This window comes from Engystomops pustulosus, chromosome 1 (genome assembly GCF_040894005.1).
Source record: "Engystomops pustulosus chromosome 1, aEngPut4.maternal, whole genome shotgun sequence".
Lineage (NCBI taxonomy): Eukaryota > Metazoa > Chordata > Amphibia > Anura > Leptodactylidae > Engystomops > Engystomops pustulosus.
This window is the reverse complement of record NC_092411.1, coordinates 88,645,285-88,665,285: the sequence shown is the minus strand read 5'-3', so window position 1 is coordinate 88,665,285 and position 20,001 is coordinate 88,645,285. Positions and strand designations below refer to the sequence as shown.

General features: G+C 39.9%; 1 protein-coding gene across 3 annotated transcripts in view; it reads left to right on the top strand.

Moving 5' to 3' along the window:
* SEZ6L (seizure related 6 homolog like) overlaps positions 1 to 20,001 on the top strand; it is a 275,273-nt gene that overhangs the window by 217,062 nt on the left and 38,210 nt on the right. For all 3 annotated transcript variants that reach the window (XM_072147007.1, XM_072146997.1, XM_072146989.1), the window contains 3 exons: positions 1,802 to 1,956; positions 12,983 to 13,177; positions 15,162 to 15,300. In XM_072147007.1, the coding sequence (XP_072003108.1) occupies positions 1,802 to 1,956; positions 12,983 to 13,177; positions 15,162 to 15,300 (489 nt within the window). The remainder of the gene's footprint in view (positions 1 to 1,801; positions 1,957 to 12,982; positions 13,178 to 15,161; positions 15,301 to 20,001) is intronic.

Sequence of the window (20,001 nt, the reverse complement as noted above, 5' to 3'; positions counted from 1 at the left end):
TAGTGTACTTTCTCTCTCAGTGTGATTTGTGCCTGTAAAAATGGATGTTACTCCATGGAAGAGGTCTAGAATTATTACTCTTAAAGGGGTTTTCCCACAAAAGAAAATTCTCACATTTCAATCCCCTAGTGATGTTAACACAATAAAGATCATTATAACCCCTTACTTTGCAATGTTACTCAGTTTTATTGCTGTTTTAACTCCTATTACTCCCTAGGCTGCTCTATGCAAAATCGCAGGGTGTGTGTGGGGACTTTCTAAGGAAACACATTATAATCCATCTAGGTTTGTGGGGTTACAGTGTGGTTACATTATCAGGGTACAGGTGTATATACACTTTTATCTGGCTTCTGACATTGTACTAACACACTGACACATAGAAAGAGAGATGAGACAGATGAGAGATACATGAGATCCATGAGATGCTTATTACACACTATCAGCTCTGCTACATCTCACATATATGTTCCTGCCTCCCCCTTCCCTGGACCATTCATCTCCTTGAAGTTTGTAGCCTCTCTTTCTCCTCACAATCTCCTTGCAGGAAGTGAATCAGTCAGTGTCTCTGAGCTCCATGCAGGGGGCATGGCAATAGGCACAAAGCAGACAGGGCAGAAACTCAGCAAACACTGCAAAATCCAAGAGGGCAGCTGAAATTGTGTAAAGCAGGACTGATAGAGACAGGTTGGACTTATATCTGTGAAACACTTTATTTTTGTTAATAACAGTGAATTAGAGAATATGTTAATTTGTTATCCTGAGTACATTTAAGTAACTTGTCTTCGTGGGAATACCACTATAATGAACATACAAGCCTGACTGCAAGAGAAATCACTTTCATTGTTGCTATAGGAAAATCTACCATTTAAAGAATAATTAGATTAACAAGTAAAACTTCCAAATAGACTTGCTCACTGCAGTTATATAGCAATATTTGACTCTACGACACAGGCTTCTTGAAGTTGGTCATAGGGCAACATATCCAGTAAAGAAACAATTTCTGACACCTTCAATGAAGGCAAAACGACGTGCATAAGCAAAAATATAAATCTAGCCAGCGGAAAAAGGTGATTTTCAGTGATGAAACCCATCTTTTTGGTCAAGGGTACAGAGCAAGTGTTAGAAGAAGCAAATATGAACTACTGTGAGCTGATCATATTCAACATATTTAACTCTAAAACACCCTCAAAAACAGATGTTTTGGGGACCTTATTTCCTATTAATGGAATGATGTATATATATACAAATACTTTGATATTTTATTGTGCCATTCATGCGTAAATTTAAAGGGACATTCCAACAAGATTTATATTCCTGGAAAAAAATAAAGTAAAACTGATGGACTAGACTGGCCTGGTAATTCACCAGACTAAAATCCTATAGAAAATTTGTGGAGCATTGTGAAGAGACGTCTTGGCAAAATGGACTGTCTACCAAAGAACGCATGATAAACTGTGCCATACAAGTGTGTTTCCATGATGAAGAATTTATGCAAAAACTTTGTAGAATCAATGCCAAAAAATTATTATGTAACAATGCAATATAACATTTTATTATTAAATACTCAAAAACGTATTTATTTGCTTTGTCCCAAGAAATTGGCACAGCACTGTATCATGTAGATGAAATTAGCCGCTATATTATAGCTCAATGCAGTGATCATTTTTTATTATCCATATTATGCACTGAGACATGTTTGGGAATATTTAGAATAGTAAAAAGTAAAGCCAACTTTAAACGATTGGCTCAAATATGTACTAAAAGGCCCAAAAGGCTAATGTTTTCCTTTTAAATCCTTTAGATTGGCAGTGTACAGCAGCGGGAAGATTCTCTTTGATTCCGCGAAAACAGAAACGGTGCCGTTTGAAGGTCTGATTAGTGAAGGGTCTTGCATTAGGATTGAATTCTCTACAGATGAGACCAAAACAGCCCCTGGGTTCAATATTCGCTTTGAAGGTAAATGAAACTTTATGTAAGAGATGTTGTTTGCTTCATCAACATGCTGATTTTTTTTTTGTGGAATATTTAAATTTTGCCAAAGAAAAAGAGATTACTTAATAATCAATTGATAACCATAAAATGTTCTCCAATCCATAGCAAGCATGTAGGCATTAGGGCTTTACATGTTAATGGCAACCATGAGCTATGATATTGCCTCAAATGACTCCCTAGTATAAATAATAGCATAATGGTTCAGCTGTTGTGACCCCTACCAATTGCTAGAAGGAATTGGCAGTGGCACCAAAAAATGGTTTCCCTGTGGCTCCTGTTAGCTCCACTTTGGTTTTTCCAGTTGCTGTATGGCCAAACATTGAAATAATTTTTCAACCATGTGGACTCTGAAGAAGATCAAGTACAACCAAAATGAGCTGAAACATCTCAGAGCTTTTCCAGTTCTAGCATTTGGACCTCCACAGACTGAACATAATTGATATAACCTAGTCATTTCCCATTAATATACATTTACTGTTTTCAGAGGATGGTTAATGACCAATTATTAGATGTTCGTTGTGGTGATCCCTGCCAGTCACCAAAAAGAAGTTCCAGAGGTTGTGTTCCTGTTGGCTTCACTTTGAACCTCTGCAAAAAAACCAAGTTAAATCAACAAGACACCCACCAATCCCTGGCCACCCATAGTAGTCAATCACAGCGCATGTTAACCAGTAATATTGATGTAACTTTGAACTCTTTAGTCTTTGGCTTCTTGGGATTTAGCTACCCTTGGTTGCCAGAGCATGTTCCACCCATTAATGTAATTCTGCATGTGTTATGTTAAGTTACTTCAGTTGTTGATTTCTTTTATTTACACACATATAAATATGAATATAAAACATATCCAGCAATCTATTTCTCATCCCATAGTGTGAATTATGTCAGGAAGTGTAATCTTTTGTTCACATACTTTTCTCATAGGACCTGTCAAGTTCTGAAACAATCTTTCAGATGTTATGTAGTTACTTAACCTGCTGAGTACAAGAGAGCGAATTCAAATGAATTCCTCATGACTCCAATCTTTATGATTTCAAGAGCTTGAATGAAATCATTTTGTTCCGGTTTTCTAAGCTTGACCTAAATAGCAAAATTGATGTGCTGTTCAGGCAGCGTCCAGTTTATTGAGTACAGCAATCAGGATGTGAAATGCATAATTCAGTCATGTTCGGGTCATGCTATTTCTTATAGTGAGAAGGACACTCAGGGAAGCAATATTAGGGTGACGAAACCGAGGCTTGAATCACGACTGTCTTCTATAGTTTCGATTAACCTTTTATATGCTTTTAGAGTGTCTAAAGGGATTATCTAGTAAACACATTTTACAATATACTGTATAATGTAATGGTTCTACGGGGGGGCCAGTAACAAAATGAAATGGTACTTACAGCTCCCTGCTCTCTAAACATTCCCATGCCGCTAATCTGAGGCCCTATCCCACCTCTCTTGGAGAAGCATTGTAAAACACATCACCCCCTCCTTTCCCCCGATCTGTATTCTTTACTCTGCACTGTATTGCTTTTCTGCTCTGTGTTCTGTGTATGGAATCTTTACTTGCATATTCACATGTTACGTTTCCATTATGACTAAGTTTCTATTTATATAACTAGGATGGTTGGAACTAGGGTATCATTTTATCCCAGTATAGCTGTTGACATCGTCATTTTATACCAGCATTCTGGTATCCAGTATCTCTTTTTTGTTGGTGTTTGTTGTTTGGGGGAGGGACATGTATTGGAGGAACACCCCCCCCCCCCCCCCATTAACACTTTGCTGTTTATCATTCACAGTCCTGGTTTAGTCTTGGCTCATCTCCTTACTAGGAAACGTAGACAAGGCTGCTCAGCCAATCATCATATGTTGCGCTGCCCAAGAAGTGCGGTGCAGCAGAGACCTGACGTGAATGAATTGCTTATCTTACCAAACCAGACAATTTATTATGTATTTATTAATACTAAAAAATAGTTTTCATCTCCATAAGCCCTTCTTTAGGCAAGAAAGCAAGTTGGCTCACATGGAGTGCAGACAAAAATTGTGCAGGAGAACACATGGACCTCATAGGAGTTACCAGCACTTGATAAACGCCTATTAGTATAGCCGAGAGTAAATGAGCTAAGTTCCCCATCTGCATCTGATCAGTTATACTGTAGAGAAGCATTTTGGAAACAATCCTTTAATTGTAGGGGCTTGGGATAGGGATCTCCGCCAGATAATTCTTCAAGCGAATCCAAGCACTCTAATATACTACAAACAGGAAAGTATGGGCCCCATTTATTAAACTGGCTGCACCAGTTTTCTGTCTGTCTGCACTAAATAGAACATGCAGACTGCTGCACATGTATGAAATGTCTGTGCCAGTTTTGTTTTGCGGCTGCATTGTGTCCACCACTCCACAAAATTCTGCAGTCAAAAGGGCGTTCTGGTGCCATGACTTACATTTGGAGCACGCCAAAAAAACCTGGTGCACTCAGTTTGAGTATGATTGGTGTGTGCGGGGTGCACCAGATTATTGAAGACCGTGCACCATTATTCAATAATCTGGTGCACATTAGTTAGGCAAACTTCCCCACTCACTTTTATTGCGGCATGTGTACAGTGACATCTTAAACTTGTGGGTCTTTTATACAGTTTTGCTATAAGCAATGTGTATAATACTGCATGTACTTAGAAATATATTTATGCCAATGTTGGAAGCATAAACACAGTGAGAACTATGATCTTTATGAGGTCCTTGTACTCATCTTTGTACAGAGTCCTCTTTGTACTCCACTCCTATGTATCAGAAGTAGTTGGGGTGGGTACAGAGTTGTGCCTATTGTGTCCTATTCAGATTTCTCTGTTATTGCATTAATACCATAGGGGGACATTTAACATATGATGGCACTGATACGTTGTTCCACTCTGCCATCGGCCACACACCCTCCATGCCCCTCTATGCCCCCTTAGTGTGAAGGTGGCATAAAGGAGATAATAATTGGCATGCCTGGTGGTTCGTAGGCATTCCAATTATTTCAGGGTTTGAGATAACTGGCATACACCTCCCCTTTTCCAGAGGGTTATGTAGACATGATCTGCAAGTGTAGTCACTGTATAACAGTTCATATACTGAGTATATTCCAGTGTTATATGTTAGAATGTTACATGTCCACCGGGTCATGTAAACATGTCATTAATAGCTGTGCTGCAAGTCTAACCAGTTGTATGACTGATCTTCCCATGACCAGGACATTCCAGGTTATTCCTGGGCAGTAAAGAATAAGGATTTTCACAACAACAAATATTCTTGGGAAGAACGAAAAGTAAGAAAGAATTGCAAAAAAATATAACAAAAGAGTGAAAAAAATTACATCCATTTGCTAAAACAAAATAACCCTTTATAAGGGGGTTATCCAGGCCGACGGTATCAAAGACCCATCAGTATAAGAAAAGTAGGGATTCCCCATGTGGCACCTTTGCAATACGTGCACAGAGTTGAAACTGTGTGCACTATGTAGCGACAATGTATACTTACTGTAACTTGGTTTTGGTAAGTCAATGGACTGCTTATGGCTTCATTCACTGTGTAGTAAACCTGCTAGCCACTCAAGCAGGTGATCAGGTACCACAGCTGCACCCTTTAAGGTTCTGTTCTGTAGGTAACAATTAAATCTAAGGTACAATAATTAAATGAAAAGTATAAAATGCATAATCTAAAGCAGTAAAAGATGTTTCAAATATCTACATTTACCAGCAGTGGTTATTGTCACATAATAGAAAATGGCTGTAGTATTTAGATGAGTTTGATAAAGAAGTAGCAGCCATTATTATATTGATGGACCACATATACACTTCAAAGTAATCGATTTTCTCCTCCAACAACATCAGATTTACTGCCTTGGATTGCAAGACTCCATTATATTGAAGAGATTAAATGTTAAGTTTCATGGAAAAGGGATCTTAATGGTAGACAGGAGCCTCTCCATCAACTATAAACTATGCCAATTTCTCGACTAACATATAAATAGAAATCTCAATTTATAATCTTTCATTTAGACGGCAGCAATTCAGTAGGTCTTTGGGGAATTTATGATTTCTAGTCATTTACTTATTTTAGTCGCACAGCCGTTTAAAGGCTATTAGGAAAAATGAGGAGGCAAAAGTATTGCCATAAAAACTGTCAATGCAAGTGTATTTTTCAATAGGAATAATTACTTTAAGGGTGCGTTAACACATGCATTTTCAAATGCATCACAACAGCTGATAAGAGGCGATTCGCCTAATTACATTGCATGGAAATGCATGCGTCAACGCCACATGTGAATACACCCTTAAAGGACACCTGTCACCTGTACCACGTGCCACACCAGAAAGGAAGCGGGAGATCAAGGAGGTAAATAAGTGGCTCAAAAGTTGGTGTAGGAAGGAGGGGTTTGGGTTCATGGAGAACTGGGCTGACTTTTCTGTCGGCTACAGGCTCTACAGTAGGGATGGGCTGCACCTCAATGGGGAGGGGGGCGCTGTTTTAGGGGAAAAAAAGGCTAGAAGGTTGGAGGAGTGTTTAAACTAGAGACCTGGGGGGAGGGCAACTACACTTGTGCAGGGCAAATAGACGGTGTACATAGAGAGCTGGGAAGAGTCATAGTCCATGGGGGAGGAAGGGGGGCTGGAATGAGATTGGGGAATAAGGACAAAAGGAATACGGACAGGAAAAACCATATAAAGTGTATGTACACAAATGCCAGAAGCCTCACAAACAAAATGGAGGAACTGGAACTCTTGATGTTGGAACGGAAATATGATATAGTGGGTATCAGCGAGACATGGCTGGACAGTAGCTATGTCTGGGCTGTTACTATAGATGGTTATAGTCTTTTTAGATAGGATCGTATAAATAAAAAAGGGGGAGGGGTTTGTTTATATGTGAATTCTTGCCTCAAGCCCGTCTTGCGAGATGACATCAGTAACGCAAATGTGGAGTCCCTATGGGTGGAGATAAGAGGAGGGAAAAAGAATAATAAAATATTACTAGGGGTTTGTTATAAGGCTCCAAATATAATGGAGGCAGCAGAGGAAATGCTGATAAGTGAAATGGATGCGGCTTCAAAGCATGGTGAAGTACTTATCATGGGGGACTTCAATTACCCAGATATTGACTGGGGGGCAGAAACCTGCAGGTCCTTCAAAGGTAGCAGGTTCTTGTCAACAACAAAAGACAATTACCTGTCGCAACTAGTCCTGGAGCCAACAAGAGGGGGGGCACTGCTGGACCTTATCCTTACCAACAGACCTGATAGGGTATGAAAACTACAGGTTGGGGGGAACCTGGGTAATAGTGATTATATCATCATTGATTTTGTACTACGCTTTACTAAGAGCGTTAGTGAAGGGGCAACCAACACTCTAAACTTCAGGAGGGCAAATTTTCATCAACTAAGGGAAGACCTTAAAGGTATAGACTGGGATAATGCTCTCAAAGACAAAAGCCCCCCCAAAAATGGGACTTTTTCTCATATATTCTGAAAAAGTACCTTATGGGAAAAAGCATAAAAGGAACAAGAAAAAGCCTATGTGGCTAACTAGTCTTGTAAGGAAAGCAATAAGCGAGAAAGATAAAGCGTTTAAGGTGCTAAAACATGAAGGTAGCGATGAGGCATTACGGGATAGAGAGAAAAATAAATCCTTTAAAAAGCAGATAAAGGCCGCAAAAATAGAGACTGAGAGAAATATTGCCAGGGAGAGCAAAAATAATCCCAAATTATTTTTCAAGTATATAAATGATAAGAAATTAAAAACAGAGAGTGTGGGTCCCCTTAGAAATAACATGGGGGTCATGGTGGAAGGAGATGAGGAAAGGGCCAATCTACTGAATGTCGCCTTCTCAACTGTCTTTACCCAGGAAAATCCCCTGGTGGAAGACACAATGAGGAATAATGTAAATTCTTTTTATAATGTCAACAGTTTAACCCAGGAAGAGGTACGGCGCCGCCTCGCAACCACTAAGATAGATAAATCACCTGGGCCAGATGGCATACACCCCCGGGTTCTGCATGAATTATGTACGGTGATAGACAGACCGTTATTTTTAATATTTGAAGATTCACTGAGGACTGGTTATGTTCCACAGGAATGGCGCATAGCAAATGTGGTACCAATATACAAAAAAGGATCAAATAGCAATCCTGGAAACTACAGACCCGTAAGTCTAACTGCTGTGGTGGGGAAAATATTTGAGGGGTTTATTAGAGATGCTATCCTGGAGTATCTCACTGTGCACAACCTTATAACCCAGCGTCAGCATGGGTTTATGAGAGATCGGTCCTGTCAGACTAATCTGATTGGTTTCTACGAGGAGGTAAGTTCAAGACTGGATCTGGGGACGCTGTAGATGTTGTATATCTGGACTTTTCAAAGGCATTTGACACCGTGCCACATAAAAGGTTGGTATATAAAATGAGACTGCTGGGAATAGGAGAAAATCTGTGTATCTGGGTAAGTAATTGGCTTAGTGATAGAAAACAGAGGGTAGTCATTAATGGCACATTCTCAGATTGGGTTGATGTTACCAGTGGAGTGCCACAGGGGTCAGTATTGGGGCCACTTCTTTTTAATATTTTTATTAATGACATTGTAGTGGGTTTACACAGTCAAGTTTCAATATTTGCAGATGATACTAAGCTGTGTAAAGTAATAAATACTGAGTTCGATAGTTTAGCATTACAGAGGGATTTGTGGAAGCTTGAGGGATGGGCAGAGAAATGGTTGATGAGGTTTAATGTAGATAAATGTAAAGTTATGCACTTGGGCCATGGAAACAAAAAGTATAATTATGTTCTAAACGGTCAATTACTTAGTAAAACTGAAGCTGAAAAGGACTTGGGCGTATTGGTGGATGGTAAACTTAATTTTAGTGACCAGAGCCAGGCGGCTGCTGCTAAAGCAAATAAAATAATGGGATGTATCAAGAGAGGAATAGATTCTCATGATAAAGACATAGTTCTGCCCTTATACAAATCCCTGGTCAAACCACACATGGAATATTGTGTACAGTTTTGGGCACCAGTGTATAAAAAGGATATAGTAGAGCTGGAACGGGTGCAGAGGAGAGCAACCAGGATTATTAGGGGAATGGGGGGACTAGAATACAATGACAGATTACAAAATTTGGGATTATTCAGTTTAGAAAAAAGACGACTGAGGGGAGACCTCATTACAATGTACAAATACCTGAACGGACAGTACAAGGATCTCTCCAAAGATCTTTTTATACCTAGGCCTGTGACCAGGACAAGGGGGCATCCTCTACGCCTAGAGGAGAGGCGATTCTACCATCACCATAGACAAAGGTTCTTTACTGTAAGAGCAGTGAGACTATGGAACTCTCTGCCGCTGGAGGTTGTTATGGCCGACTCTATGTACATGTTCAAGAGAGGCCTGGATGACTTTCTGGAGAGAAAAAATATCACGGGTTATGGGGATAAAACATTTATTTAATTCTTGAAGGTTGGACTTGATGGACTTGAGTCTCCTTCCAGCCTTATATACTATGATACTATGATCAGTTCTCTGCCACTTGCCCTGTCACTACTACCTGTTGTAGCAGCTCACAAGGATTCCACCCCAACCTTTATCTAGTTATTTCATACATTAATCATTGTAAAATCATCTATTTTTTATCATGTAAATGAGGCTGGTCACATGGTCAGAGGCAGTGATGTCACCCCTGATCCCCCTCCCCTTTCCTCCCCCTGCTCATGTCTGTGTGTAATGTATAGTAAAGCATGGTTAGTGTGTGTGCTGCATCTGCTGACATGTTGCATCCTCCAGCAGACATCAGCTACACAAGCTACGGATTGTGGCGCAGCTGCGCTGGCTTTCATGCAACAAAAATCGGGGGGCGTGCTGTCGGACGATCCGACTTATTCGGACTGAGCGTGGGATTTAACTTTCAATTTTTGTCGCAAGATACTGCACTTACATACACCAGGAAGAAGAAGGTGAACTACAGCGGACTTGAGTGTGTAACCGATACATGCAGGCGCACGATCTTAGTGAATCGCGGCAAAGTGTATTATCGGCGGACAATGCACTTTGGGTCGGATAGGTGAGTAAATGTGCCCCTATGGCTCTTTAAAGGGAACCTACCACCACAATTCTACCTATAAAGGTAGATTAGGTGGTAGGTGGATGTAAGGGACGTGAGGATAGCTCTTTTTAGAGCTAATCCTCACGTCCCCGCTAACTTTTGGGAAACTTTATTGAACTAATATGTAAATTTAGTTATCCGGCTACTGGGGCGTGGAGTAGCCGGGCACGAGGCTACACGGCACGGCTACTCCACGCCCCAGTAGCCACGTTTCTCCTCCTACCCTGTTGTGTGTGGCGCGCAGCTCCTCGTATCTGCGCACCCTCGTCCGACTAGCCAGCTACTGTGCATGCACATTAGCTCCGGCGACAGAGCTGGGGCTGCTCAGCCGCGGCCCTACATTCTGCGCATCATGACGGAAGGGGGCGCGCAGCTACGAGGAGTACTACCGGAGTAGCCGCATAACTAAATTTACATATTAGTTCAATAAAGTTTCCCAAAAGTTAGCGGGGACATGAGGATTAGCTCTAAAAAGAGCTATCCTCATGTCCCTTACATCCACCTACCACCCAATCTACCTTTATATCGTGGTGTTAGGTTTCCTTTAATGACTAACATCAGTTATTTTAGGGTGCCTTACAGACAAAGGTTGGAAATTCACAGGCCTCTAGCTTTATTGAAAGACACACAACAAAACAAGGGAAAAGTTCACCGACATTTGCATACATGCAAATAAGGCAAGAGGCCCATAGTTCTCCAAAATTTTGATAAGTGTGGGCAAAAGTCTCTGAATTCCATGTGAGGTGCCACACAGCCTTGATTTAAAAATCGCATTTGCCACAATTTGTTGTGGGTTTTGTTATCACAGCTTTCAAAGTGCACTCAAAATTACATTTATTGATCTTTCGGTCAGAATGATTACAGAGATACCAAATTTACATCGATTTTATTATGTTTTAATACTTTAAAAAATGTAAATCTTCTTTACAAAAAAGTTTTTGACGTCAATAACTTTAGGGACTGTAATACCATTTGATCACTCTTTATTCAAATATTTATGTGTGACAAATTGCCAGAAATATTACTAATCAGACATTTGGATTTTTTTTTCATAATGGGTTCACCACCAGGTGAATCTAAATAGCTTGGTTCTTGTATTGTATCTATTTAGTAAGCTTGGTTCTGGTACTCTATCTACTTAGCCAAGCTTGGTTCTGGCATCAAATCTATGTATTAATATAGGTTATGGTATTATATCTGAATAATCTCAGTAACTCAATATCAGTAATAAACTTGGTTCCATATTGCATATATGTAGATAGCCTGGGTCTGGTGTTGTATCTATCCAGTAAGCTTGTTTCTGGTATGTTATCTGTGTAGTGGTAAGCTTGGTTTAGAGATTGCATATATGTAGATAGCCTGGGTCTGGTGTTGTATATATCCATTAAGCTTGTTTCTGGTATGGTATCAGTGCAGTGGTAAGCTTGGCTCAGATATTGTATAAATGTAGAAAGCTTGGTTCTGTATCTTTTCAGTAAGCTTGGTCCTGTTAAGAGAACCTACCTGTACTAACTTTTGGTACACTTTATTGAGCTAATATGTAAATTTCGTTATGCGGCTACTGGGGCGTGGAGTAGCCGAGCACGAGGCTACACAGCGCGGCTACTCCACGCCCCAGTAGCCACATTAGTCCTCCTACCCTGTTGCGTGCAGCGCGCAGCTCCTCGTAGCTGCACGCCCTCGTCCGACAAGCCGGCTTCTGCGCATGCACAGTAGCTCCGGCCTCGGAGCTGGGGCTGCTCAGCCGCCGGCCTGCGTTCTGCGCATGCGCAGAACCCCATCATCACGGACGAGGGCGTGCAGCTACAGGGTAGGAGGAGTAATGTGGCTACTGGGGCGTGGAGTAGCCGCGCTGTGTAGCCTCGTGCTCGGCTACTCCACGCCCCAGTAGCCGCATAACGAAATTTACATATTAGCTCAATAAAGTGTACCAAAAGTTAGCGGGGATGTGAGGATTAGCTCTAAAAAGGGCTATCCTCACGTCCCTTACATCCACCTACCACCCGATCTACCTTTATAGGTAGATTCGTGGTGGTAGGTTCCCTTTATGGTATCTGTGCAGTAAACTTGGTTTTGGTGCCATATCATGGTTCTTTTATTTTATCCTAGTAATAATTTAGGTTCTTAGTAATAATTAATCTTGGCTCTATCATTATTTGTAGACAATAATTAACAGATCATATTAATACATTTACACTAGTGCAAAGGCCAGAGCCTTTATATAGCCTAGGGCTCATGACATTCTATAAAATTACATCCCCTGCGCAGTAGTCATTGATAAGGACATGTATTACTATTGCAGTGCCAAGCAGATGACATGCATTAATCATAACCCTTTACTATTATTTTAGATCTAATATTGCAGGGTGCACCGCATTCCATTATAAGGTAATGAATAATCACAAGAATAATGGAAGCATTAACACATGCTGTCACAGGCCAATTTTTACATAGAATATTAATAAATGGCAATGTATTTTTTCCACTTGAAGAACAATCCCCGTTAATCTTGGAAAATCCTGCTGTTCATGTGAAGTATTAAAAAGCTGATGAACATCCTTGTTATTAAGAACAATCTGAGCAAGTTATTGCCACTGCCTGGACCTTCTTAAGAAGAGATTAAAGACATCTTGCTGAGAGATGGAAAGATCAGGCTGTGATGTTATGGCCATTTAAAGGATGTGTAAAACCAGCTGAAAATAATTTTTTATTACTTTTTATGAGATGACAGATTCATTTTAGCTAAGCAATAACAAGAATGTAACTTTTCTACTCACTAGTGAATGTTACAACACTAATTGATTGAGGATATGTCACTAACCTTGCACCTCAATAATTGTAAAACTGTTTGTGTTTTGTCCATTCGCTAAGCCTTTGAAAGAGGACATTGCTATGAACCATATATTCAGAATGGAAACTTTACGACAACAGACCCTACATACAGTATGGGGACCGTGGTGGAGTTTTCTTGTGACCCTGGTCACTCCCTGGAGCAAGGACCGGCTATCATAGAGTGTATTAATATGAAGGACCCTTATTGGAATGACACAGAGCCTCTCTGCAGAGGTAAGATATTCCAAGCAATATCATCTTCTTCATCAATATAGTTATTAAGGACAGAATTATATAGGACTTATATATAAAGAAGTGCCATAATATACCTCTTCAGAATACCCCTGTTTATTAATGAGAGAGAACAAGACTCTAAATCATCATCCATATTGAGATATACGCACTTTATTATATGCAGAATGCACCTTTAAGAAGATCTCTCACCCCTCCTAAGACATCTGTTTTAGTAAATAATTATATTTCCCATGAAATAACAGTTCTGGATCATCTTTTCTCATAACAATTTGTTGTGAAGTTGCTTGTAGTAATTTGTAAGTTGTTAGACTTGTCTGTATTACTATTTTGGGGGCCAACCGGGAAATCTGAGATAGACCAGTGTTCACACTAAGACACAGTAATGCATCAAGGCAATGAGACTAAACAGGCAGGGAAAGTGGAGACACACGACACAACACACATACATGACACTGAGAGACAAACAGTTATAGACAGACAAGCCCAATCAGACAGAATCGGGTTAAAACCAAGGTGGCAGCAAAAGTACAGATTTAAATCACTAGATGGAGGTTGAGTAACATGGCAGAGGTCAGATACGCAGAATAGCAAAGCAGTAACAATCAGCAACAGGGTAAGAAATTAGTAGACTAGTAGAATTAGCAAGGTGTAATGGGACAGGGACTGGGACCTCACCAGCAACTGACTGGATCAACCATACATCATGCTAGCAACCATTGGTGGACAGGGCTGGGCTTCTGAGAGATGGGTGTGGCTCAATCAAACACAGTAGCACAAGTAGCAAACTAAGCCACAGTTCAGACACACAAAACACAAAGGAAAACTAACACCACCTTAGCCACAATCTGCGGACAGAGTAGGGCTTTTGGCACGGATGTTGCAGTTGTCATGTTTAAAGGGAACCTGTCATCAGAAATCGGCAGTATGTTGTCAGGCAACTGAGCGTCGTCTTGATGATGTTTCTTTCATGGCCTGGTATGGTGGCATTATCCACAAAATCAACTTTGAAGTGAGGTTTTATGAAGTCAAGGAGGCGGAGAATTTAACACTAAAGTCAAGCTTTCCCTGCCTTAGTATGCCTCCTTTTCTGTAAATGATGGTCCTGTGTCCAGGGACATCATTGATCAGATCTACTGAAGTCTGGTGAATGATGTAAACTGCATGGGAAGAGGTGTTGAGAGCTTAATTTCAGTGCTTAACTTTCCGCCTCCCTGACTTTATACATCTAATTTACATCTCACTTCAAAGTTGATATTCTGGGCCATGAAAGAAACATGACCAAGAAGCTGTTCAACTGCTTAATAACATACTGGTAGTGGTTTATTAGGCCCATTTCTGATGACAGAAAGATCTAAAACCTGTTAAAATTAAATTCCAAGCATTAAGTAAACAGATTTTGAACAGATTAAGAGAACAGATTTTTCTGTGACCTCTACATAATAAGATGCCGCACATTTCTATCAAACTCTTTAAAGCTGAAGTCTGTTGGGTGCAGTATTATATGTGTAAGCAAAATCACTAGAGACTGATATTTCAGTGAACACCTGTAAAACAGAGAGATCATCAGAATGTGCTGATTATACACTAAAGTGCCGCCCTGTGTTTGCGGCCAAGCTCTCACCTATACTCTTAAGGTTCCTTCAGATGAAGCAGTGATTGATGGCTCTGTGCTCTGCAATGTTACACATTTATCCTCTCTACATTAATGTATCAGCTGTTTTTTACATCCCGGCTCAAAGCCTATTACCCTGCATATAAAATGTTTTCTACTTGAAGACACCAGTTTTAGTAATTGAACATTTAAGGGAAAAACTTGGTTGCTTTGTAGATGTATTTATAAAGGTCATACCTGTAATTCATATTTCTATCATTCACATGGGCCAGTGTCCTATATCCAGTATCCAGGTATATCCAGGTATACTTTTCTTTAGATTACTGTTGTCTCTTTCTCTTCTTTATCCAGCAATGTGTGGTGGTGAGTTGTCCACCCCTGCAGGGGTTATATTGTCACCAAACTGGCCTGATTTATATACAGAAGGAGAAGACTGTATATGGCGTATCCATGTGGGAGATGATAGAAGAATATTTCTTGATATCCAGTTGTAAGTACTAGAATTTACAGGTAAAATAAAAGTGCCCCTTTTGGGCTTCCATGCTGTTAATGGAGTAAGGACATGTGCATCTCAACCAGGGTTGTATGAAGATCTTTTTTTGTATGCGTAAAATGTTCTATTAGTGTCTCAGATCACAAAACAATTCACTCATTTAATTTGTGGTATCTGAAATTCTAAATATTGTCTAAAAAATACAAGTGCGCTCAATAAAGTAGCTCTAAAGACAATGGAATTTGCCACCAACACAAAATCTAATGTGCTCACCCAACACTTGTTTAATTATGCAACAAGTACAAAATAAACAGAAGTTGTAGTAGTACTAGTAGTAGCAGCAATGAATAGTACAAGTAGTATTAGTGGTAGTGTTGGTACCTACAGTATATTAAAGTGGTTTCAAATGAAATTAATTATACTTATGATAACTCATCAATATCAAATTAGTGGAGGTCTGACACAAGGCATCGATAGTGGAACATGAAGCAGACAGCTCTATTCTCATCTTGGTGGCCTTCTCTTTGAATCAGATGATCAGTGGTGATGCTTAGTATCAGACCCTACCAATTTAACATTGATGAGTTATCCCAAGGAGAGGTCATAAATATAATTCGCCCATCACTATAAAAGAAAACATTAATGTTAGTAATGAATTAGATCAGTGATGGCAAACAAAAAAGAAAGATTTATCTACCACAAAGTGTCAAACTGGAATTTAAATCAGTAACTTATTTGTCCCTGCTATGTCACAGTTTTTGATCGTATCAGCATCCTGAGGATACCAATACAGTAGAAAGAAAGTAGAGAGATTTAGTGCATCATTGTAGCTTCTCTTCAGGAATAGATTGAATTTCAGGGGCTGAAGCAGGAGCTCCAATGATAATCCAGCTCTGTCGACACCTTTTTACTCCTCCTGTAGTCAAAGACAGCCAAGGATGTAGAGCCGTAAAATAATGCTGAACACCGCACATACTTGGACTGCAGGAGGATGCGTTGAGTCCTGTTTGGTGAACTCTGTGCTGTGTTTTGACGGCCTGGTTGCCCACAGAGAGGGCTCTTAGTGCCAGCTTTGGTTCGCCACCACTGAATTAGAGGATCAACCGAATTGCTGTTAATCTTTATAGTTCCAGAGTAAAAAAAAATCACTGTATGATTGGTTGGTTGGAATCCACTGTATACATAACTTCTATTCTCAATGGAAAGTGCAGTATATCCATCTATTTCCAACAGAGCCAATGAACCTGTCCAAAACCCAAAGATCTGTTGCCAGAGTTAGCGCCTCTATTATTTTAGGAAATGCAATTCCAAAGCTACATCTGTTTACCGTTTTGTTTTTGAGAGTTGCAATGACATTCCTTTCCGTAGAGAAGGTTACACTTGAAGTCCTGGCATCTATAGAAAAGCATTCCTGGAACAGATACAACTACTGTAGCAGCAGTGGATACACATTTTATATTGTAACAGTTAAAATGATAAGGTTATTTCCATAATAAACCCTCATCATTATTCTAGACCTAGCTACAGTCATGAATTTATTCAATGCTGGAAATATTTATCTTTCGGCATATTAAATTATACTTTTATTTTTATTCCTGTCCTAGAATTTGGGAAATGAGAAAATAAATCTCTTGCTGAATTATAATGGAATAATTAACAATTATACAACTGTGCAAAAAAGCATAATAAACAGAGAGTCAAATAAATAACCAAATGCTGTTACTCAGTTGATTTTTAAGGTTTATTATTTCTTTTTGCAAGATGTTATGATTAAAATGTTGTTACTTGTGGATTTCCAGAAGGTCTGGGAACTAAAGCATTGACAGCGCTTTTTAACAGAGCATGAAGGCCTTGAACTTAATTTTATTATTCTAGTAATGAGTCTTAATATTTCATATCCACAAGTAACAAGGAGCCTAAAGTTTATACTGTATATCAGAGGCAAAAGCAGAAAGTGTAGTGTAAATCATAGTTTTTTCTAGAATGTATTTAAAGCCATTGAACACCAGCAAGAAGAGAGGTTAAAGAGGACCTGTCACCTACATTTTCGGCACTAGGAGCTGCTTACTAAAGTAAGCAGCTCTTAGTGCTCTATCAAACGCTATCAAACACTGGTAACGCTATCAAACACTGCGGCGGGGTACAGTGTAATCATCGGACAGCTTGCAAAGCTGTCCAATGTATTCATGAGGGGGCGGCCTGAGGCGCTACCTCTTCCCCGGACCGCCCGCTAGCTCCATAGGCCGGCAGTGACTGCCGCGCACTAGGCGGCAGTCACCACCCCTAGCCACGCCCCAACCCGCCCCCTCATGAATACGTCAGACAGCTTTGCGAGCTGTCTGACACTTACATCCTACCCCGCCGCAGTGTTTGATAGCGTTACCGGAGGTTTCCGATAACACTATCACTCTAACACTGGGGCGTTTGATCGAGCACTAAGAGCTGCTTACTTTAGTAAGCAGCTCCTAGTGCCGATAAATTGGGTGACAGGTCCTCTTTAAGCTTTTCATTTATATATGATGAAATTATGACACGGGTGACATATTCAATGGAGAAAATAAAGCAAGTTTTTCCACCTACAAAGAATGTAGAGGTCTGTAATTTTTATCGTAAGCACATGTGAGAAGTAAAATGTACATTTAAGAAGTGTCCGCAACACATTTGTGTTGCAGCTGCACTATACTAAACTGAAAGGGTTGTTCCAGTGCACAGTCGGACCTTTGCATCACATTTATCATGCAATGTCTGACAGAATTGTGTTGCACACCCTATGTTAACCCCTTAAGGACCAGGCCCTTTTGGGTTTTTATTTTTCACTTCCCACATTCAAAAATCTATAACTTTTTAATTTTTCCATGTAAAGAGCTGTGTGATGGCTTATTTTCTGCGTAACAAATAGCACTTCGTAGTGGTAGTATTCAATATTCCATGCCATGTACTGGGAACCAGGAAAAAAATTCAGAATGCTGTGAAAATGATGAAAAAACACATTTGCGCCACTTCTTGTGGGCTTGGTTTTTACAGCTTTCACTGTGCGCCCCAAATGACATGTCTACTTCATTCATTGGGTCAGTACGATCATGGGGATACCAATTAAAACCTCCTGTACAGAAAAAAAATTCTTTATTTTGCCATGTTCTTGCGCTAATAACTTTTTCATACTTTGGTGTATGGAGCTGTGGGTGGTGTCATTTTTTGCAACTTTTGATGACGTTTTCAATGCTTTTATTTTTAGGACTGTAAAACCTTTTGATCACTTTTTATAGAATTTTTTCTATTTTTCAAAATGGCAAAAAATTGCCATTTGCGCCTTGGGCGCTATTTTCCGTTACGAGGTTAAATGCAGTGAAAATATTTTGATAGATCAGGCATTTTCGGACGTGGTGATACCTAATGTGTGTATGATTTTTACTGTTTATTTATATTTATATCAGTTCTGGGGAAAGGGGGGTGATTTGAATTTTTATGTTTTTTTAATATAATTTTTTTTTTTAACTTTTTTTCATTTTTTTTTTACTATTTTTCAGACTCCCTAGGGTACTTTAACCCTAGGTTGTCTGATTGATCCTATCATAGGGGGATTTTGCACACCATCTATTACAATGTGCATATGAAGCAAATGCCCGGCGAGTATGAAGAGGGCTCAGCCCGTGAGCCCTCTTCATACTCCCCCATGCGCAACAAGACGTAAGGTTACGTCTTATTGCGCTATGGGGTTAAAAAAAAAGTTAGTGCACTCTGTCAGAGCAGTGCATTTTGCACTATTTTTGATAAATGTGGGCCATTAACTGTATGAAAGATACCTGTCCACGCACTCAATCAATCACACTCCAACCTCTTCACCATGGCCAAGACCAAAGAGCTGAAACAACACCAGGGACAAGACTGCAGACCTGCACAAGGCTGTGATGGGCTACAGGATAATAGAAAAGCATTGGTAAGAAGACTATAACTGTTGGCAAAATTATTAGGAAAGGGAATAAACACAACATGGCTGTCAACCCTCGTTGGTCTTGGGCTCCATGCCAGATCTAGCCTCATGCGATAAGGATGATTTTCAGAAAGGTCAGGAGTAAGCACAGAACTGCATGGAATTGTTCAATTACTTGAAGACAGCTGGGACCACACTGTCAAAAATTTCCATTAGTAACGCACTATGCCATGATGTATTATAATCCTGCAGGGCACAATGGTTCCCCTGCTTAGGCCGCCAGCACATTCCCAGGCCCATCTGAAGTCCACCAATGACTATCTGATCCAGAGGAGGCATAGGGAAAAGTCATGTGTTCAGATTAACTTTTTGGTATCAACTCCACTTGCCGTGTTTGGAGGAAGAAGAATGATAAATATAACCCAAAGAACACTGTCTCAGATGTGAAGCATCTGTGATGCAAGTAGGGTCTATGTCAATGTGACTTTGCATTGTCCTATGATCATTTGGCACAATGGAAAGTCACTAAACATTACTGACAACACCACACATTAAAAAGGAAAATGATACATCACCCATCCTGATACATCATATTTTAATATATGTGTATAACTACATATAATGATTATATAGCACAGAGATAAAGGAACATCTGGAGTCCTCCTTGCTTTTAGAGGACATTACATGACCTCTGCCAACTCCCACTCTTTTTCATAGTGTAATAACTTAAACCCGTATGTCACTAATGAGCAATTATTTTTATTAGT